Raw genomic sequence first — 20,811 nt, 5'->3', positions numbered from 1 at the left:
TTTTTTTTGGTCCCCCCCCCCCCCCCCGTACAGTCCTACCGTCCATAAAGGACACATAAGAAGGGGTCAGATAAAGTATTTCTAGACTAGGTAAAGACAAGAGGGAAGACATCCTTAGTTGGGGAAAAATTATGTTATCCATGATAAGGAGGATGCCTAGCATCTGACACTCTGTGCTAGCTGATTGTATAGTCTGGACATGAGAATTTGGAGACTTTCATTCAAACCTCACTGTCTTTGTTTAGGCTTGGCCTCACACTATGCATCTGCAAGTCCCGAAAAACATTTGCCATCTACAGTATGCAGAGATTATTCAGTAACGCTTTGTCCTGGGCTGAGTTAATTCATTATTTATTCAGCTACTTGCAATACAGCTACTGAGCTGCCATGTGACATCCAAGAGATTATCATCCCATTTATTTTTATACAGTCACAAGTATTAAAAAAAGAAATCCAAGAAGGAGACAACTCGATCAAGTTAAAGCACAACATCATTTTTCAGCATAGCAAAAAATGTAAGCCAACATGTATGACATAGTATTGTTACTAAGGCTTTTGTGTCCTGATTAACCACCCTGAACTGACCTCAGGAATCCATAATTTTGACTAGACACAAAATTTTTAACAGACCTTACTGGAAAAGCTCCCTTAATGGTCTGCATTATCTGCTCACCCAAAGAGGAACAGTACCCCTGAATATCCCACATTTCCTCCTATGATTCTGAGCTAGTAAGAGGAGTGAGAAAACTTACAAGTTCAGAAATTATTCAAAACCTGTGACGTTCTCTTAGCCAGATCAGATGACAACAGACAATAATAGACTTTAAAAACACATGTATGTTGCCTACTAGAAGGTAGCCAAAAAAGTAATGCCAAAATTCTAGGCTTAAAAGAAACACCAGGAACAAATATAATACAAAAAATACAGAAACATACAGCAATGGCTGAAGCCTGACCCACAACAGGGAGCTTATCAGAAGTCCTCCTCCATGAGAAGTGGCAGATATCAGAGAAGATGGTGATGCTTGCCATAAAAGAAGGGGAGAAAAGACGGTAGAAAGACAGTAAGTTACATTAGCCACTACCCAGCCTCTGGTCTGAACTATTTAACGCCTTCAGCATGTACTAGAAACTTCAGCCTTTACAAACGTATTTTACACATCTTTATTTCTGTGGCCCAGGCAACCATTTCACAGATGGGCAAACTGAGCCAGACAGATATGCTGCCACTTGTCCAGAGCTGTGGCAACAAATCAAGCCCACCCAAAAATGTAAATTGCAAACCTGCGAAAAGTCCTCTGTCATGCTGGGAGAGAAGACAGAGGTGATAAAGACTACGACGCGCTAGCAGACCTCACTTGAAGAGGCAGCTTTTCTTCACCTCTATGGCTAAGCTTTTTATCCTTAAGTGACACCATCTGTTCTGCCAGACAGTTTTATAAAATCTGAATAAGGTCACCTGGATAAAGCATGCCTGTTATATGGAAATGCCAGAGTCGTACATGGACGTGGAAAGGTTGTGGACAGCTCATGCAACTTCTTTTCCACAGATATCCCAAGTGCTTTCAGCATCTCGTCATAAAAGGCAGCACAAGTCTTTTTTGACACCCCACAACACAAAGCGAGCCACACTGTTAGTAACAATGCCGCAATAACTTTTCTACTATCTTACAAATGCCTGGCAGATGGCATTCATAAAGATTCCTCTTTAGGGTATGTATTTCATTTATACAGGTAAATTTTTGACAGATGAAGTCAAACCCCATCCTCCCCTCGTTTACAGTACAATCACTTCCCTGTGTAAGGACCAGCATCAAGGACATAAATATTTTATGCCATAGAACATTTGGCTGACAAGTTCACTGATCACCTGGTTAACGACAGCAAACAAGGTCTGGAGACTGCACTACCATTTGGTGGTCATCGGAAACCACCAGCAGTAGAGAAAAGATGATGGTGGATCAACGTGAACTGACCTTCCTCTTTCCTCTGACCGAGAAGCTTCTGTCTGAAACTGGACTAGAGCAAAATGTAAGCATTATCTCTGTTTTTTCACTTCTCCTCACCACAGTCTGACATGACCATGAGCAGCCTCTGTTCCAACAAAGATCCCAGGAATGTGACGAGGCTGGTTGCATATCATGACTGAAGGGCACTGGTAAAGTGCAGGCAGGAGAGTTTACAAACGTACCCGATATCTCATTTCACATTTTATCGGTGCATTTGGTCCCTTCTTTTGGAAAGACTTAATCCGCCCACAGATAAAAAAATTCACTGCTTGGGTGTGAGCTTGAAAGAGAGCAGAGCACTCATTTTTAAAGTAATTGATGGGGATATTTAAGCATTCTTTAACAAGTCATGAATCCACGAAACTATAATTGTCTCTGTGTGTGTTCATGTGTGCTTGTACGTATGCTATACAGACACAGAGGACAATTTTTACCGTAAGATGCGTCAGCTGCAAAGTATTTGTTACAGGATGTGAACTAGACTGGATGTTTGTTATCTTAAGAGTACATGTTACTAGAAATAGTTCTAATGAATGAAGTTTTTTATGTTTTTTAAATTACAAAAACCCACAACCACCAAACAACCCACAAAACAATAGGTTCTATTTCTCCAGGTCTGGTTAACGCTGAAGATTTGAAGGAAGCTGCTGCCCCCTTTTGGCACTAAATACAAATGCAAATACTTACCACTAAAAACTAGGATTCTGATCACAAATTGCAATTACTAAGTAATAGACAAGTTTTGATTTTGAAAATAGCATAAAACTGAGATAGCTCAAAATACACTTGCCTATTTAACCAGATCACTCAAGACAACCACGTTAACTTACTATAATACATAGTGGTCTTGCTAATATAGAAGTGTCCGTGTCCTTCATTTTAACATAAAATCAGTTTCAAAGTTAGTAATACGTGACCTGGATTTAGAATAACCACTTTAGGAGCACAACAGATCTGAAAAATTTCTGCTAGCTCCCTGAACTGTCTTATGACACCCCACATCTGTCGTAAATTAGCAAAACACCTGAACTGTCAGACTGGACAAAAAGGAAAATAGAGTAAGTAGGAAACTGTGCAGTAACACTCACTTGATAGCTATACAAAAATCCCCATTTATCATATATAAAAAGTCCATTCCTCAGTTTCAAGCGCAAAGCTGCCAACGCTCAGCAGCTGAGGTGCATATCCATTGAAGGGTTTAAGTCATAGTGCCCATTGGGAATCCCTTCCCACAGAACCATAAATAACCATGTAAATTATAAATGAAACCGAGAGGAATTGGTGCCTTTGTGGCTGTAACCCAAAGCCTCTGATCCTGTAAGAGGATCAGCATGGGCAACCCACAGCAGCCTTCTTCACCCACCCTTAGCTGAGGAAGGGTCAACAGCGGCAAACTCACCACAGGTTGTTCCAACAGGGAGTGAACTGGGACATCCCATTTCTTGTCAGAAGGAAAACGTTCAGGGCAAGGACGTTCCCAGCAGTGCAAGCCCAGTGGACTGGATACATAACTACTCCGGTTCAGCAGCGTGACTGTTAATGTTTTCATTCCCCTAAACAAATTGATAATAAACATAAACGCTTGGACAACGGCAAATAAAATATCATCAGTTAAAAATACTTTCATGCCGTTCTGTTTTATTCCATTTTACAGAAGTAATAGCTGTGCAAATATTTAGACGGTTAATAGGAAAATTAAGATTTAATCAGCAGGACTTATGGAGATTTACAGGTATATTTATTAACAATTTGAAGACTTGCAATTCAACAGATAAGTTACCAGTTGTCTCCCAAGCACCCCTGACTTCCAGCACTATGGGCACTCAAAACATGTCTGTGAATGCCTGTACTTTTGCTTTGCTTGTTTTTACGTTTTCCTAACCTCCTGTTCGAGACCCAGCCATTGAAAACCAGGCAGCAGAGAGCCGACGGCCCCGCAACTGATGGAGGGGGTGCTCGGGAGGTGGCTCAGGCTGCAGTTCAGAGGAGCAGTGCTTTTGTATTTCAAAAAGGGAATTTGAAGAAATAGAGTGCCAAAAACTTAATGAGGGAAACGTGATCATTACCTCCAGTAGAAAGTTACAAAGAAAAAACAGCACAATTTTAACCAGTTTTCCTGGATTCTTTTTTAGGGATCATGCACTTGTAACACACCTCTTACAGGGAACTGGAAGAGCATCCTCCTGCAGAGCCTTCAAAACACTGGCAGCTCCAATGCTTCCCCTCGGTACAGCTGGGAGAAACGAGTCTCGGCACACTAAGCAGAAGGCTGACAAAGAGACACCAAGTATTTTTGACAGCTGATTGAATTAAACACTTGTAAAGTGTGTGGAAATTTTACCCAAGTGACTTCAATTTTCTCTTAAAAAGGGAAAACCCTTGAAAAACACTGCTTGGCCGCATTCAGCCGTTTGGCCTATAAGCCCTGTCTGTTGCCACAGGCGTGGGCATCAGGGGCAGATACCAAAGTACCTCTGTGGCAGGGGTAAACCAGGCAAACGCAGATAAGGCAAGGCTACTCTGAAGCATAAGAAGCAACAACTGCCTTTTGAGAAAAGAAAAACCGAGGAAGTTGAGTATTTTTCTTTCAAAGCCAGCAGGTTTGCCGTTTCTCAGCTCCTGGGTTCCCCTCCAACTGTGAAACTTCCACAGTTTCTGAAGAATTGGAAATCACATCATATTGGAAAAGAAACACTCTGGACAAAAGGCAAGCTTGAAATATTTTAGGTAATTTTCTTTTCAGGTCGTTGAGCTGAGGTTTTAACCAGCAAAAATGGACTCCTTACACATATCCTGAGTCAGGACGCGTTTCTCTTCTCTTCTGTCATGTCTGGAAAAAAATGCGGAGGACTATTCAGTGACCGTGGTCACTGGGAGCAGCCTCTGAGATCCTTCAGTCAGGCACTGGGACACAAAGAAATTTTGAATGATCTTCCTTGACCCCAGCCGACAAAGAATTTTTGACGCTTTTTTTTTCCCTCCTCTTTCTAGCCGTTTCCATCTTCATTCATAGCTGTCTCTAATCCTCTCCTTGTTTTATGACAGCTCAGCCAAGTGTAAGTTTTCTCTCCTTTCCCTCTTCCTTCCATCTGTTGAAGTCACCCATATCTAAACCCTCCTAAAAATTTTATAGAGCTAAAAAATACTTGCAGTTCTAGCCCTCACCAATTGTGCGTTATACCTCTTTTCATCCAACGTGACTCAGCCTTGTCTATTGAGACAGTTCCTACCCTCACAGTCTTCTACTCTCTACTTACACATTCTCAATAAATCCTTAAGTACTACCATAATTATACTACCATAGTTACCATACCATTACCTTTCATTTGAGCTCTCTGTTCATCCAGGTGAACTTGATGCTTTAGGGCAAGATGACCACTCAAGTACAGGTGAGAGACGATTTTTAAAAAAATGTAATTTAAAACACAAAACAAAGACTTAATCTGAACAAAAAGACTTTAATAGCAGGACTAAAAATTATATCTTAAAGGTAAGTGTTTTGTAACTTTAGTGGAAAAATCAGAATATACCTATGATTCCTAACACATGGAAGACAAACAAGCAAAGACAGAAAAAAGAAAACCAGCAGTTTCCACAATTTTACCAAAATGACTTAATCCTTTGACAGGGTTGGGTCTTTATAGCTCTTCTTAGCCAAAGGCTTCAGAATATTTATGGTATTATTATACAGCCAGACACTGCAAATATTTCCTTTTTTCTTTTACTGAAAAACATTCAGCAGAAAATGCATCTCAAATAATGACATTTGAGACGTGTCCTATAACTCTATCTTTTTAAAAACGTACTTGGCTATTAACCATTGCTGGCCAAGACTAGATTAGTGTCAAGCTTCATGTTCATGGCTGGGTGTGGACTATATGCTTAACAGAAAAAGATCACACAGAGGGTTAGGTGTGATTATTTTATATGTAAAAACAGAAGAAAATTAAATACCAGTCTGAATTAGGTGGAGAAATCACTGCAATGCAGAAGAGTATATTTATTTACAGGCTAATAAAAATATATTATATTCAGCTTAACTAGATGTGTACATTTTTGCAAAATGTTCTATCTGCTACAGAAATGAGATTAATCCATGATGTAATAATGTTTGGACAGATACAATAAATACCCGAATTTTGTTTGATACAACTGTGGATTAACATATATTGAGACGGATACAAACCCTCTTCACTGCCAAGAATATACTTCTACAAAGGAAATACTACATACAGCCTTTGATCAGAGTTAAATTTATTGCCAGAAAGCACTTTCCTTAACTTACATGCTCTTAATTAACATTGGTCCCAGACGCCAACAAACACTGTCCACCTTTAGCTTAAAATACAATTGTCTCACTGCAGATTTTTTTTAATAGCAAAGGAATTATCTATTAAAAAAAAATCCCAAAATTCTCTTTAGAATATTTTTTTTTAAGTAAAAATATATATACACACACAAGTAAACCGTTTTACACTTTCAAAAATAAAAATGAAGTCTGAACAGTGACTTTCCTCAGAAGTTCTTCCAAGTCTAATTCATTCAACCTCTGGGAATCAGCAGGACCGAGTCTTCCAGTTACTGACAAAGGGGAGAATACACATTTGTCTATTGAATCTGGAAATCCCAACTTGCAAAACTTTTCTCAGTTTAAATATTAATCTCTAAGCATCTCAGTATGACTACAATAAACCAGTATGTTAAATCAGCTGGTAGGAAGTATGGAGTACATGGAGACAGACCCTAGTGTCTGAACAAAATCCTCCCATTCAGGGCTTTCTAAACAAAGATTATAAAAACTGCAGGGAAGGAAATCTGGTGATGCTTTACTGCTACCTGATTTGTCTACTACTAGTCATTTTCCTCTGCAATTGTTCCTTCTGTTGATCTCATATATAGGTTAAAAATAGGCAAGGTAAGAGCAGAGGAAGGGTCCAGCAACTTCCAGAAGATGAAGAAAAGAGCGTAGCATCATGAGAAACTGGTGGACAAGGAACGTGAGGAAAATAACTCTGTTCTCCCACTTTAGGCTAAAACTGATCAAAAGCATTAAGTGGAAAATAAGGTGTGCCAAGAAGTAAGGAAGAACGAATAAATTAAAAATTTCACCTTTCCCTCAAATAAAAGGAAACTGTACAAGCAAATTTAATGCCTTTTTTAAAAGTTACTAGACTAGTTGGACGAGCCTCATTTCTTACAGCTGCAGCAAGATTTCATACAGCGGTGATTTTCAAAGACAAGACGACCACTACTTGGCTTCGAACTATCCTCTCTGACAGAGAGGACATTGAGCGTCCAGGCCACAGACAGTTTCAGAGTGCACTCTGCTTGAGTAACTGTGGGAAAAACACAAATCTGAATGCAAAGTTATGGCAGTGGATTTATCTGCTAACACATAGCCAATGTACCCTCAAGTTTCTGAAGCTTCAGAAAAAGAAACGTGCCTGGGGACCTGTTTCTTCTTCACACAGCTTTATTTTTAAATACTAGTTTCCGTTTGGTGGAAACTGTACAGCTTTAACTATTTTAAAAACCTTCAACAGAATGCGGTATGACAAGGACTATTATAAAAAAATGAACCAAATAATGTTCTTCCACTGAGTAAGTGGAACTCATGCGCGCACGCACACACACACAAAACGATCATGTAAATAGCAAAGTTAAGGGATTTATAAATAGCAAAATCTTTGAATAAAGTATATACATTTTTAGGCTTCTTCTATAAACATATATATAGTGCTCCTAGGAAGAGACAAGTAACTGTGTTCTACATCACAATTTAGAACATAGTTGATGTTACTCTAAAGGCCTTTGAGGTTTTTTCTGATGTATGTACATCCTACACAGGAACACTTGCAAAGACGTCTTTTCACATTAGTTCCTCTCTCAATGTACAAAATCTTATCTTTTCACATTACCGTTCAACAGCCTGCAGAACAGTGAACAGGAAAGCCGGCATTGCACGCTCAAATAATAAACGCGATTACAATGTAGAGCTTGCATGTGGAGAGTGCTGCACTTCACCAGAAGATCTACAAATGGAGTATGAGAAACTGGCCAAGAAACCATCCTCAACATTCCCTTTTGTAGCCATGCCGTGGGCCTTTAGATGTACACCAATTAAAAGCTATTTTAAGATACGCTGCTCTTACAAAAGGAGTAACATTTTGTTTCAACAGTAAGACAAATATAGGTTAATATGACTGCCATAACACAGATAGGGCCAGACACCGTATGATTCTGAGCACCTCCCGTAAAAGTACTGTGCACTCAACTTTCACTTCTTTAAAGGTTATTTTAATGTGAAATGAGTATGTTCAGTACCCATCAAAAGCACTCAGCATTTCATAAGGTCAAGCTAATGATGACCAACTCAAACCACTCTGCATTAGCAGTAACCATATCCATTCAAGAATGAACGCTAAATTGATGATGCTCAGAAAAAAAAAAACCAAAGGGCCCACATAATTGTGAGTATTTTTAAAACTAATTTTGCTTTTAAAACCCCGTAATACTTTGTTTAAATACTTTTGAAGCAAGTTTCAAATGGAGCAATTGGCAGTGAAGTCATTAAAACAGCAATGCCAAAAATCTCAGTCATAAAATGATCATGGGCTGAAGGATCACGATTAGCAAGTACCACTGTCCTATTTGGGTTTTGATGGTCTTTGCTCAAATAAAAGCTCTGGCTTTTACAGGGGAAAAAAAAAAAGCTTTCCTTTAAAAGTTACAGTTCAAAAATCCTAAGTACAAAACTCATGGATGCAATGGTACTATTGCCCCCCCATCCTTTTAGAGTTACAGCTTGTTTCACACCAAACCGAACATCAGTTGTCCCTTTAAAATATCAAAGGGTCAAAATGAAGCTGGCCACATCTTATTCTACTTCCTCGGGGACATCGATGAGATTAGAAGTTGAACGTATTGAGGTTATCCTTTTTAGAAATCCCATGCTTTGGTGCTTATTATTAAAAGAAAATTCATTTCACATGCCACGTGTTAGATAACTACTATGTGTCACGCAAAAGACAGTTTTCCACATTTAGAATTGCTCACAATGAAGCCCTGAGGTAACCGCCTTTTTTCCAGGCAACAGTAATACAGTTCCCTTTGACATTTAATCATCCTTTTACAACCTACACTAGTATATGCAACTTGGAGCAGTCAATATTGATTATCAATTGTTCCCAAAGATGGGATCTGTCCAGCTGATATTTTGTTTGTTTGTTTTTAGGATAAAGACTCAGCAGAACGGGCTAATTTGGGTGCAGTGTCTTCTAACGGAGCTTCAACTGAGTTCCCCAGGTCTCCATTTTCATGTCCATCAATACTTGGTTTCTTACCAAACACTGCAAGTTAAAAAGAAATTTTATTTAAGGAAGAGAAGTAATCTTGGGAAGGACAGATCAGTAAGCCTTATTTCAGAAACTGGAAAGTGTGCTGAAATGACTACTAAAATAAGAGCTAATAGGCTTTTAGCAGAACATAGTATGACAGGAAAACAGGAACTGTTTCTATATCTCTCTGATCTAAAATAATATATCTGAAGAAGCCAACAACATAAAGTGTTAAGGGGAATTAACTACTCCTAGACCAGAGTCAGGAAAAGATAAGAATAAATTTGAATTTCAACCTTTGGGAAAAGGCGATCACAAAAAAAACCCCCACAAATTAATTCAGTTGTATCTAAGTAAACCAGGCCAATAAGTGAGGGACTAACCAAAAGAGCTGACAGCCTACTAGTAGGTTAATTGAATTAACAGTAGATTAATTTTACAATGAATATAAAAACAGTGTTTTCCAGAAATTGCTTTGCATATTGAGACTTCAGAATTAAACTCATGTAAACACATTTTAGAAGGTTTACCTTGTGAGGGTTTGACATCCACATTTGCATCTTTTCTATTAGAACTTGAGTTTGCACCTTCTTCCAATTCATCAAGATATAAACGATAACGGTGTCCACTCTCATCCTCATATTCTACATTTTCATCATCCGAATCAACTTCTGGAGCAACATACACTACTTCAAATTCAATCTCGCCTCTCTAAAATGCAAGGAAAATTACAAATTTACTTACTACTGCACAGCTATGTAATAGGATTACCGAGATGAGCTAGGTTACTAAAACAAATACATTTTACTGTTGTGAACACATTTACAGTTGTGTTGAATATTTTGGATATGTACCTGAATTAAGTTTTTACTGACTAAAGAAGTACAGCTCTATAGCTAAGATTTACCAAAGTTACCTGAATTTCTTAGTTTTGTGCCAATACATTTCAAACAGTGACTTCTAATGAGTAAGTTTTCTGATAAATTAAGTGCACCTGTTAACTGTCTGAAAATGGGAAGCAAGGCAGGAAGAAGATTCTAGACCACAAAGCATATGAGAAACATTGTTTGGCTGGAGCTGTCCAGTCATAAAAGAATAAAACGTATGTCACTAAATAATTATTTCTGTGGGGCAATGCAACAAGCTGATTTCCACCAGCCTTACTCTAGAATCATTAGACAATACATGGATTTAACTGAACCAGTACTGACCCAGCATTTTTCTCCTTAAATTGCACGACGTAAGAGGATTAAGCGTAAGGTGATACAGCTTCAGGTATCACTGTAGCTTAGCATAACACTGTGCTTAACAGAAAACATTAAAATTCAAGGTAATTCAATAGGCAGAACACAGGAAGCACCTAAATGTGCCTATGGATAACAGGTCCCAACTGACCTGTTGGGAAAGAATAGTTACAGCTTCTTTATGTTTTGCATCTCTCAGATTAACTCCATTTACTGCCAGAATAGCATCACCAACATGCAGTCCTCCACATCGATCAGCAGGTTGTCCAGGATGGATTTCAGAGATCAGTATTGGAACACCATGCTCCTTCCCACCCTATACAAAACAACAAAAAAAAGTAGATTTTAATTAACTGAGATGTCCATTAGCATAAAATCAACATTCTGGTAGTTGCTCTCTAAGTGCTTATTTCAACTTTTATTACAGAAAATTAGAAAGCATGCTTCAGACAAAAACAATGCTTAAGAAGAATGCGTGAGATGCTTCCCTTAATTCTTCTCCACATGAAAGAAGGGACAAATCTCAAATATATATTCAAAGAGTCAAAGGAGACAATTCTGAATAATAATAAAAGTATAAAATCATATACAAGCTGATGAGACAACGTCAAAACTTCATTAAAAAAAGCGTATTAGGCACTATATTGACTTGGAAGAAACAATATTCATATTTAGAATAAAAGTACAATAGTGAGAATTTTCAAAATTTGTTGTAAAAAGTTAATACAGCTTTTATTAGGTGTGAGATGCCAATATCGATACTTTAAAAAAAAGTTACAATCACAACAGCTAAGCTTTGGAAGTTAGTTCTCAAGATTGTTTCTGTTCTTCTACAGACTTACCACACCTAAAATTCACCACTGGCTAATCTGCTAAAGTGCCTACACCCTAAACCTAAGTTGAAATCATAAGTTTTACATGAAGTAGCAGTTATCTATTTCCTAATCTATCAACGTGAGCATTCAAGTTCTATGCCCATACCTATGGATTTGCGTATGCTTTTTTTCGTATGTTCTAACAATACATTCACTGATGTGCATATTTTACAGAAGTACAAATACAAATTTAAATTGCTTCTTCTGTGTCATGGAAAATAAATGCAAGTATTTACTGTGATTGAAATTCCTAGTCCTTCATGGTCTTCTTTAACTAGCAAAACTTTTCTGATTGGACCAACACCTTGACTCTTCTTTAAGGCATCGGGATCCTAGTTTGATAAAAAACAAACATAGCATAAATATAAATGTGTGAACCAGGAAGTGATGCATTTCTGCATTTTGGTTTTTTTCAATTGTATACAGGCAGTATACCAGCAACAGAATTTTAAGACTAGCTCCAGGCAGGACAAACTTACAGTGCCCCTATACAGACAGGGTATGAAATCAGAAAAGATTCCTCACTATGCACTCCTGAAGAGAATAGTTATTTCAAATATTTCAGTGCTGAGTGATGCACAACACAGAACTTAACTTCAAAAGAAGGAAATCAGACACATATTAAAAATATAAGGGACTACACGAAGGAATGCTGATCACTGCTGAAAAGTTATGAGACGTAAACTGCAATTTAAAACTAATCAAATGATAGAAGACGATGTAATACAGTTTCAAGGAAGAGGTTGCTTACTCAAGTTTATTTTTATTGTAATAAAAACAAACCACACCAAAAGCCATTCAACTCAAAACTAAAAGAGAGACTAAATAAATCAAGGTTTTTATTTTGCTTTTGTTAAGCCACTGTTGCCATTATGAATACCCTTAAAATAACACATACACATATTTGTCCACTAATATTTTACACACAATTAGCAACATAAGCAGTAAGACCCACCTGACCAACTAAGGTATTTAGAACAGATCAAAGTAAAGCACTTTCCTGAAAATGTTTGGGTTTATGCACTGAACACTGGGGTGATTAACAGGTCATGTGCCAAGCTGGGTGAGTTCTACCAAGGCTACCCACAGTAAAATGCCTTAAAGGTTTTAATTTAAAAAGTACCTTTTGGAGGAAAAAAAACCCCACAATTATTTCACAGAGTATCAGTTTATCTGGACTTTAAAAAAATTTCAAAAAATAATTTCAGTTCAATCTAATCCTAAAAATGTTATTCTTCTTGTTTTTTGTAAATAAGTTAGCTCCACATTTTGAAACCTAGGTAACAAAATTATGCTGTTAAATTCATATTTATACACACACATAGCAGAGGCTCAGTTTTCTAAAAGGACTGAGTGTTCCTAGGTAAGTCAAAGGAATTGTATCATCTTTCATGGTCATTTATGGGGACATGCTACTCAGCATGGAACTGTCCTTCAGCATACCCAAGAATTATATATTTTGAAATATATACATTTACATATATACATATTTTTGAAATATATACATTTGAAAGAACACAATATCGAAGTGAAAACAATCACAAAAATGAAGAAATAACTCATATCTATTTTCCAGAAATGATTGAAATTATGGAGGAATGGCTCATTCTTTCAACTTACATGTCCTGGTGGTACTTGCATTGGTCGTTTTAGATCATTCCGACCTCGACAAGCTCTAATAACGGTTTTGTGACGGTGAAGGTGTATTTCTGCTTCAAGCTGATTCCAGAGCTTGTCATGAGCAGGTCCCTTCATATCTCGGCCCAGTAACTGAATCTGCTGGACCCTACATAATGACAAAGAAAGTGAAACAACATGCTATATTACAACTGAAAAATCAATGCACTGTACAACTCATACACTTCATCTGGCTACAGCACACAGTCACGCAACAACTAGTGCAAGTGCAGTAACTGGGGGGATTTTTTGTTTCTTCCTTTTGTTCAATTAACTGCAAATGTGAGACTTTTCCTACTTAGTCTTAACTTCAGACCTGCCTCTGGGGACACAAAGGAAGAAAACAACAACAAACATCTCGTACTAAGGGACACGGATTGACTTTATATACCTTCCAGCTAGCTCCTTATCTAAATACTTGGCTGCCAATCTTGCTCCATAAACCTCAGCCTGAAGCACAGCTATATGTCGACGAAGAGCTTCATTTTCCTTTCTCAGCAACTTCACCTCAGCTTCCAGCTGAGCTTCTTTCACTTTTTCTTTCTTGTTAGCTTCAAGTTCTCTCTCCTTAAAAAAAAAAAAAAGTTGAAAGCTTTCATCAAAGTTAATAATGGAAGAGCACTTACTGTTTCTGCACACACAATGTGAAGTAACTCTCCTGTGTACAGGACATGCATATGCAGGAAAAAAATGAAAGCAGGGACTCTGGCGCTGCAGCTAGTGGTTTGCATACTCCCCTCTGGGGAAAGGAAGCCTTGCATTCAGCTTTGTGCTCCTGACATGATTTTTGTCCAGCTTACAACTCCTTAGCACACAATGCATATACTGGTTCAAAGTCTAAGGACTGAAACTAGCAACAGCGCTTCTCCCTGTCACCCACAGGTGACAAAACTTAAGTAGCCTAAATATCGTCCTTACTTTTTCCTGTGTTCAAATGGAAGATTCATACAATGAGAGGAGAAGATTATTTTAAAAATGAAAATCATTAAGTATTTCAATTTGATAATATTCTTTAACTATTTTAATACAATTCCTAATATGACCAGATGCCAAGGAAAATGTTCTTTAAGTCTGTATATCCTTAAAATGACAATTATTTTCATGCAAACAACCAAGAAATGTCCAGCCAAGAACATTTCCAAATCAGACCCTGAAGACCACAAAAATAAAGCCAGAGATTTGACACATGAAGATGCCTACCCTGACAAAACTTAAGAGAAGTTAGTGCAAAATAGCTTTGTTAAAAAAAAAAAAAATCCAAACTAAAACCACTCTGAGAAATGTACCTTCCTGCCCCCCCTCCCCCCCATGAAAAAGGAATTACGGAAATACAAATTACTTCCATAGTGGTCCATCTCAAATGTACAGAAAATGCATAGTCATTTTTTAATACCCAGAGTCCTGGGTACCTGGAGTCAAAGGAATTACTATGCTCAACTCAGATTGCTATTCTACAAAATCTACTTTAAGAAGAGAACATTTCATTACTTGTATATTTGATATCTTTTTTTATATCCCTTCTACAAAGTGGGGAAAAAACCCCACCGCAAACCAGGAAAACAGTAGAGAGACAGGAACTATTACTGTCCCTTTTAAAAATGTCTGTCAACTGAAATAGCAATAAAAACTAAGTTCACCATAACACGTTTCTGAAGACATTTAGAGTACCTTAGAAGTGTTCTTGGTACTTGTACCAATTACATTATTAAACAAATAAAACCAGGAGGTGCTACTAAAGAAGCGATAGGACAGAAACAGAATTTTACAGAACTGGCAAGACAAATCTGTTATCAAATTGTGAATATGCTTATTCACTATTCCAAAAGCCTGGATATAAAACTGTGAATATGGCTGATACTACCACATTTGAGATATTAGGCAAGGTTGGTCCTTCCAAACAGAGGTATATGTAGGCATTTTTAGCTATTTGCCAGAAAGACAACTCTGAACTTGATGGACTCTACTATCTCCCTCATCTGTTAAGTATTTGTATCAGGTTAAATGAATGGAGTACGTTACAGGTATATACATATTGGCCACGAATTGCCTAGCACGCTGCTGAGGAGGAGTGGCACGATTGCTTGAAATCGCTGGCATTTCACTTCCTGTAATTCCCATATTGACCCAGTATCAGATCAGGTTTGACTCCACAGGCATGTTAGAAAGCCTGTCACACAAAGCCTCTTCTGGTCTCCGGCCTTTGAGTTGGGGGCTATCTTGAGAGATGACTCTTCAACAAATCTCTTTCTGAACTGCAGGATCACTCCTAAGCCAAGAATTTTGTGACTAATCTACATTTGAAGAATAAGAGTTTCTAAAATTATATCAATTCTCTCTATTATTATGATGGTCTTGGGCTATTTTAATTCACATCTACTCCCAGTAGCCAAAGGGCAATCACAAGAATTCAACAGTGCCAACACGCTGTGTGGCCTGTGCCACACACTTTAGCTGTAAGAAGGGTCACAGTTCAGACATAACACTCGTTTGAACAGTAGCTGGAGAGTCCGTATACAGGTACAGTGTTCCTGTAACACCTATGTTTGCTATCTACGTATTGCCAATATTGCTCTAAATAGTATAGGCCCCCTGTTTGTGTATGTACTCACTTTTAGAACATCTTTATTTGACAAATATAAAAAGACAAACACTAGAATTTACCAGACATATGAAGGTACATTATTCACACCCAAACCTCCATTTTCTTCCTCACTGGATATTTTTATGATTTATTTACTGAATAAAAAGTCATAAACTAAAAATTCGTAATATCTCTGCCAATAATTTGTTAGAATGTACCAGTCCTGTTTTCTATTCAGAAAAAAGCTTTAGAGATGTACGAATTCCTTGATGTATTCCTTCCTCCCTCACCTTGGGAGAAGAATTCCAACCTCCCCCAGTAAAGTGAATTGCTAAAGTGATGCAAGATATTTGCTTACCCTAGCAAATTCCATGTATTTATACGAAGTAGCCAGCTTAAAAACTCTCATCAAGACTGAAATTTTCCATTTATTTTCTCTGAATTTGATTAATCATTTAAATTAAATTTAAGCAGAAAGTCAAATATTGTATTTCTAAGTGGAATCACTTTTAGTCATGCATTTTAAATGTTATACCTAAAATATGAGGAACAATGTAATCCCATAGAATTGTTTTTTTCCTATTTTTACCATTACTATGACTATTACTCTATGACCGAGGTGGAAAAATCCACCCAGAAGCCATTCTTAATGCTACTCCGGACTGTCTCCAATTGGTCACCACGAAGAAAAATCAAAGGTTTGCAATACAGAATATCTGAAATATACTGAAAGAACATGTCTTTTTTTGATCAACTGTCATGAGATGCGATAAGTCTCCAAAAATCTTTAAAAAAAGAATTGAGGAAGTTACAGAATCATTTCATGCTTTCTGGTGTTCATAGTATTGCATAAGTTCTGCAAAACAGAAAAAAACCCCTATATTTTCTGTTGGTAATATAAAAAAAACACCAAACCAAAAATGCAACTGCAGTGTTGAAGATCAAAGCTTACAGTTACCAGCTATCCTGTGGCTTTTCAAAGAGCAAATATGGGGCAATGATAATGAGGCATATAAAATAATAAAAGTGGAAAAGCTGTTTAAAAACCTTTCAGGTCTAGCACCGTGAAAGACCAAAAAATTAAAAGTTAACTTTGCATCACTTTTTCTTCTTATCTATGTATTATTGAGTTTATATGCTTTGGGCTGTTACACAAGACAGTAAATCATATTAAATCATGCCCATAAAAAGAACTGAGAAAAGGGAAAACAAGGAAAAGTTGACAGGATTTTTTTAAAAAATACCGTATATAAAATACTTAATATTACACTGATAGATGATTACAGTGTTTATGCTTTAGAAGTTGTGTAACACCTTCAAAATTTTTGAGATATTGCCAGAACAATCTTTCAGAATGTCAAGTTGTCAGGTATCACCCCAAATCAGCTGTAACAAAAACAAATAAAACACACACAGACTTAGGAAAGAGGGCACCAAAACTAGAAAAGGAAAACTAATATGCAAAGAAAATTCTTTACACAGCATCTTGCCAACAGACAGGAAGAAGGAAAAAGCCAGATCTGTTTTGCCAGTTTCTGAGGCCAACATATAGAAGTTGTTGCACAAAACAAAAGCACTGCTTAAACATTAAAAAAAAGGCAATCAGCATACTTACCATTTCATCCACAGAAAGGACAGACTTAAGACAGAAGAAAAGAGTTCCATAATTAGAGAAACAGGCAATAGGAACTTCAAGAAAATGTAACAACATAAATGACTTATTCCAAAAGAAATTTACCAGCAGATTGTATATTTCATTAGAAGACATAAAGAACAAGCACATTGCTATTGTACTTAGCAGCAATTTTGGTATTTTGCAGTGAAAGTTTTTAAAAATCTTACGAAATATTTTAACCTTATTGTAGTATTGAAAACAATACTTTCTCCTAAAATACCAAGAATCTCTAAAGAATAGCAAGATAATGTGAAATGCATGAAAGCAGTTTTGAAAGTATCATAGAAAATATATTCTGTAATATAACATCTGTTATACAGATTACAGATTTTTTTCCTTTCAGAAAGAATAAAATATGTATTACAAGAGGGACGTAAAGGACAGGGAGACATAGCAAGAAAGATATATCAACTGCAAAACTCAAGAAAAAAAATTCCACTAGGCAACTTCATACTCTTACAAAGAAAGAGTTATTATGCCTGGACTAAGCAGATACACCACTCCTAAAGAGGGATTCAGCCTAAACTACATGATGTTATCAATTGCTTAGCAATTTGAAACATTTAAAAATGTCTTAGTTCAGCACTACGTACAATTTTACAGTTTGCAGGGTATACATTTATGCTGAGTCTACATACAAAAGAAGAGTGGTTGTCGTTAACAAAGAAAGCAGGAAGTTCAGTAGTACAGAACTTTATTTCCCCATCGCATATTCTGTTGACACAGTCCCTCTTTTCCCTCAGAGGCTTTCTGACTGCCGGAAGTTCAGCACCACAGTTTTTATTTACCTAAAACTCAAACTTGGCATTTTTTTGTCATTTAAGCAGCTTCAGTTTTGCTTGTTCTAGCTGCCCGGACCTTTATAGCTTTCTGTATCTAGAACAGGTTAAAAGTGAGTTTCTCTCCATTAGAACTATGAAATCCCTAATGGCAAAGTAAAGCAAACTCAAAAGATTAGCCCTCATGTTTATAAAAAAGGAGGAACTAACTGGAATTAAGAAGAGAGTATCAGTCTAGGCTGTTAATAAGTTCAATTTCAACAGAGATAAAATCCAAAACAATGCAAGTAAAATGTATTTATTGTTACCTGTGGGAAGAAGACTGCTGTCAATAGCATGGAGATTTAATATATCTTTAGAAATTGTTTATAACAAGGTAAGGAGAAACAAAAAGGTTAAAAGCATTACTCTCTATGTCACTCAGAAGTTAAGCCTCACTAATAAAATTTAGAGACTGAAATCACTCACAGTGATGTGTTGGCTTAAAAAATTTGCTACGTGTAAACCTGCAGCCTAACACTTACAAAATGCTGGTGACATTTAACTAATGCTTATTTACAGGCCATAGAAATTATTAACAGCTCTGAAGAAACTTAATCATGCTTAAGCTATAATTCAATACAGAATAAATTATGTGCAGACAATCCAGAAAATGTTACTCTTATACTGAATATGCAAGTATGTAGACCTAGGAACATAGCTCTAATTCAATTACAGCTTTTGGATCTGAAACAGGAAGAACTTGGGTTACTCCTGTTATTCAGTGATTAGCCCAGAGAGCCTTTAAGCCTTATAGCCTATTACTATGTTTTATTATACATTAATTAACAGGACAAAAGAGCAGAGGAGACTAATGTTCCACATATCTTGGGACTAGGTCCTCACAACCAACCTGTGAAGCAATTTTAAAAACAGCCAGAGTGCTAGACTTTGATTTATGCCAACATTTAGAAACCACAATCTATACAACATTTCTTTACTTTCCTAATTTTCAATGTCTCAGTATTAGAGCCTGAATCTGTGCTGTGGCTAGTAACAAGGCAGACTACACTCTGGTTATCAGTCAATGCCAGCTAATTGCACAGATTAATTGTTGTTAACTTTTGGTGGGCTTTGTAAAGGTCTAAGTTTCTAAAAAACATATCGTACAAAATTATCAGTGGTTTACTGAGTTCTTTTATGATAGTCTGCTGCATGTAGCAACGGATAGCACCATAGATGCATCTGCAGCATTCTTAAAGAGAAAGAACGACAACAGAGAGAGGACTGTGATGCCATCTACCCTCTCTCTGTATGGCAAAACAACCCCATTCTTACTCTTATCAGAGTATAACTACAATAAAAACAATAGACTTACTTCACTTTAGGCTTTTTTAAGATACGTGAAGATTTGGTTGTAATTTGTATATTAGAAGCTATTGTCTTTTTCAACTTCTGTCTCCAGAAAAGCTTTATAAACCACCAAAATATTTTCTTATTCTACTTTAAGAAACCACTAAAAAACAGTTTATGTAAAAACAACTTCTTAAATTCTTATTCATCATTCTGATGTTATTTATGTTATTTTTAATGGTTGCTAACAACCAACCACAAACATTATTTAAAAAAGAAAAAGTTAACTCTCTCTAACATTTTTAAGTGAAAATTTGTACCCAGCTTATTCGCACCTTCCAAAGAAGAACTTCAGCCAGGAAAAGGAAAAGTATAATATAATCCTCCATTCAAGCCACCATACTCACCAGTTTTGCCTTAATAGCCCCAGAATCAACACTCTGACCAGTTTTGGCATGTAGCTGAAGTTGAACAGCATGGAGTTGCAAAAGCTGATCATGCACTTCCTTTTCCAATACTGCTTTCTCTGCCTGCGTTTCTGTCAGTTCAGACTTCAGATCAACTAACTGTGCCTGTGAAGATATAATCCATCATAGTAATTAGAGCAATGATTAAATGGGCTCATCAGAACTCTGATACAGATACATCATTTGCTGGTACATATATGCTATACACGATGTAATATAGATAAGAGTACATGCTGTCACAAGTTCCTCTGTAGCCCAACTTAAGCACTTTTGCTTAAGTTGCAGGCTTTTCTACTCCCCAACTGCCACCAAAAATTCATTCATCCACAGACCCAGCGTCAAACAACCATACAGCTGAAAGTAACAGTAGCTGGGTTTTTCCTCATGCAGACAATGGCATGTGATGCTGATGTCCACTGCAAAACAGGGCAATGGCATTAAACCTAGATAGGACATTGCTATTACAACCATAGCAATGTAAACACAATTTAAAACTTTAAAGTTATTAAATCTTATAAAAAAAATATTGATCAAAGTAAAATGACAATTATTAATGCAATGCTGAAATCAAATAACCCAATTTACAATTGGTCTGTTATCAACAGCTTAACTGAAATAGTCAATGAGGTGGGCAAACCAGAAGCCATGAATTAACGTGCCCTTAAAATGCATTTGCAGAAAACCAGGAATAGTTATTAACTCTTAAAAAAGTGGATTTGAAACATTTTAAATATAGTTTACATGTAGTATGTATATCTGGAATAAACATGTTTACCAGGTTACTTGTTATCCTTAAGTTCAAGTAGCATTTTATAAGATAAATATTTTTATATAT

At 36.8% G+C, this 20,811-nt stretch overlaps 1 protein-coding gene across 1 annotated transcript in view; it reads right to left on the bottom strand.

Annotated features, from left to right (window-relative positions):
• Window positions 1–6,246: 6,246 nt before the first annotated feature.
• The window catches only part of GOPC (golgi associated PDZ and coiled-coil motif containing), a 22,405-nt gene continuing 7,840 nt past the window's right edge, over window positions 6,247–20,811 (bottom strand). The window contains exons 2-9 of the mRNA XM_009289186.1: window positions 19,917–20,081; window positions 17,339–17,362; window positions 13,534–13,709; window positions 13,086–13,251; window positions 11,702–11,797; window positions 10,742–10,906; window positions 9,877–10,057; window positions 6,247–9,358 (exon numbers count right to left, since the gene is read on the bottom strand). Of these exons, the coding sequence (XP_009287461.1) occupies window positions 9,240–9,358; window positions 9,877–10,057; window positions 10,742–10,906; window positions 11,702–11,797; window positions 13,086–13,251; window positions 13,534–13,709; window positions 17,339–17,362; window positions 19,917–20,081 (1,092 nt within the window). The 3' untranslated portion in view covers window positions 6,247–9,239. The remainder of the gene's footprint in view (window positions 9,359–9,876; window positions 10,058–10,741; window positions 10,907–11,701; window positions 11,798–13,085; window positions 13,252–13,533; window positions 13,710–17,338; window positions 17,363–19,916; window positions 20,082–20,811) is intronic.

Source organism: Aptenodytes forsteri, unplaced genomic scaffold, assembly GCF_000699145.1.
Source record: "Aptenodytes forsteri isolate BGI_AS27 unplaced genomic scaffold, ASM69914v1 Scaffold217, whole genome shotgun sequence".
Classification (NCBI taxonomy): Eukaryota; Metazoa; Chordata; class Aves; order Sphenisciformes; family Spheniscidae; genus Aptenodytes; species Aptenodytes forsteri.
This window is presented reverse-complemented; position numbering and strand designations above follow the sequence as displayed.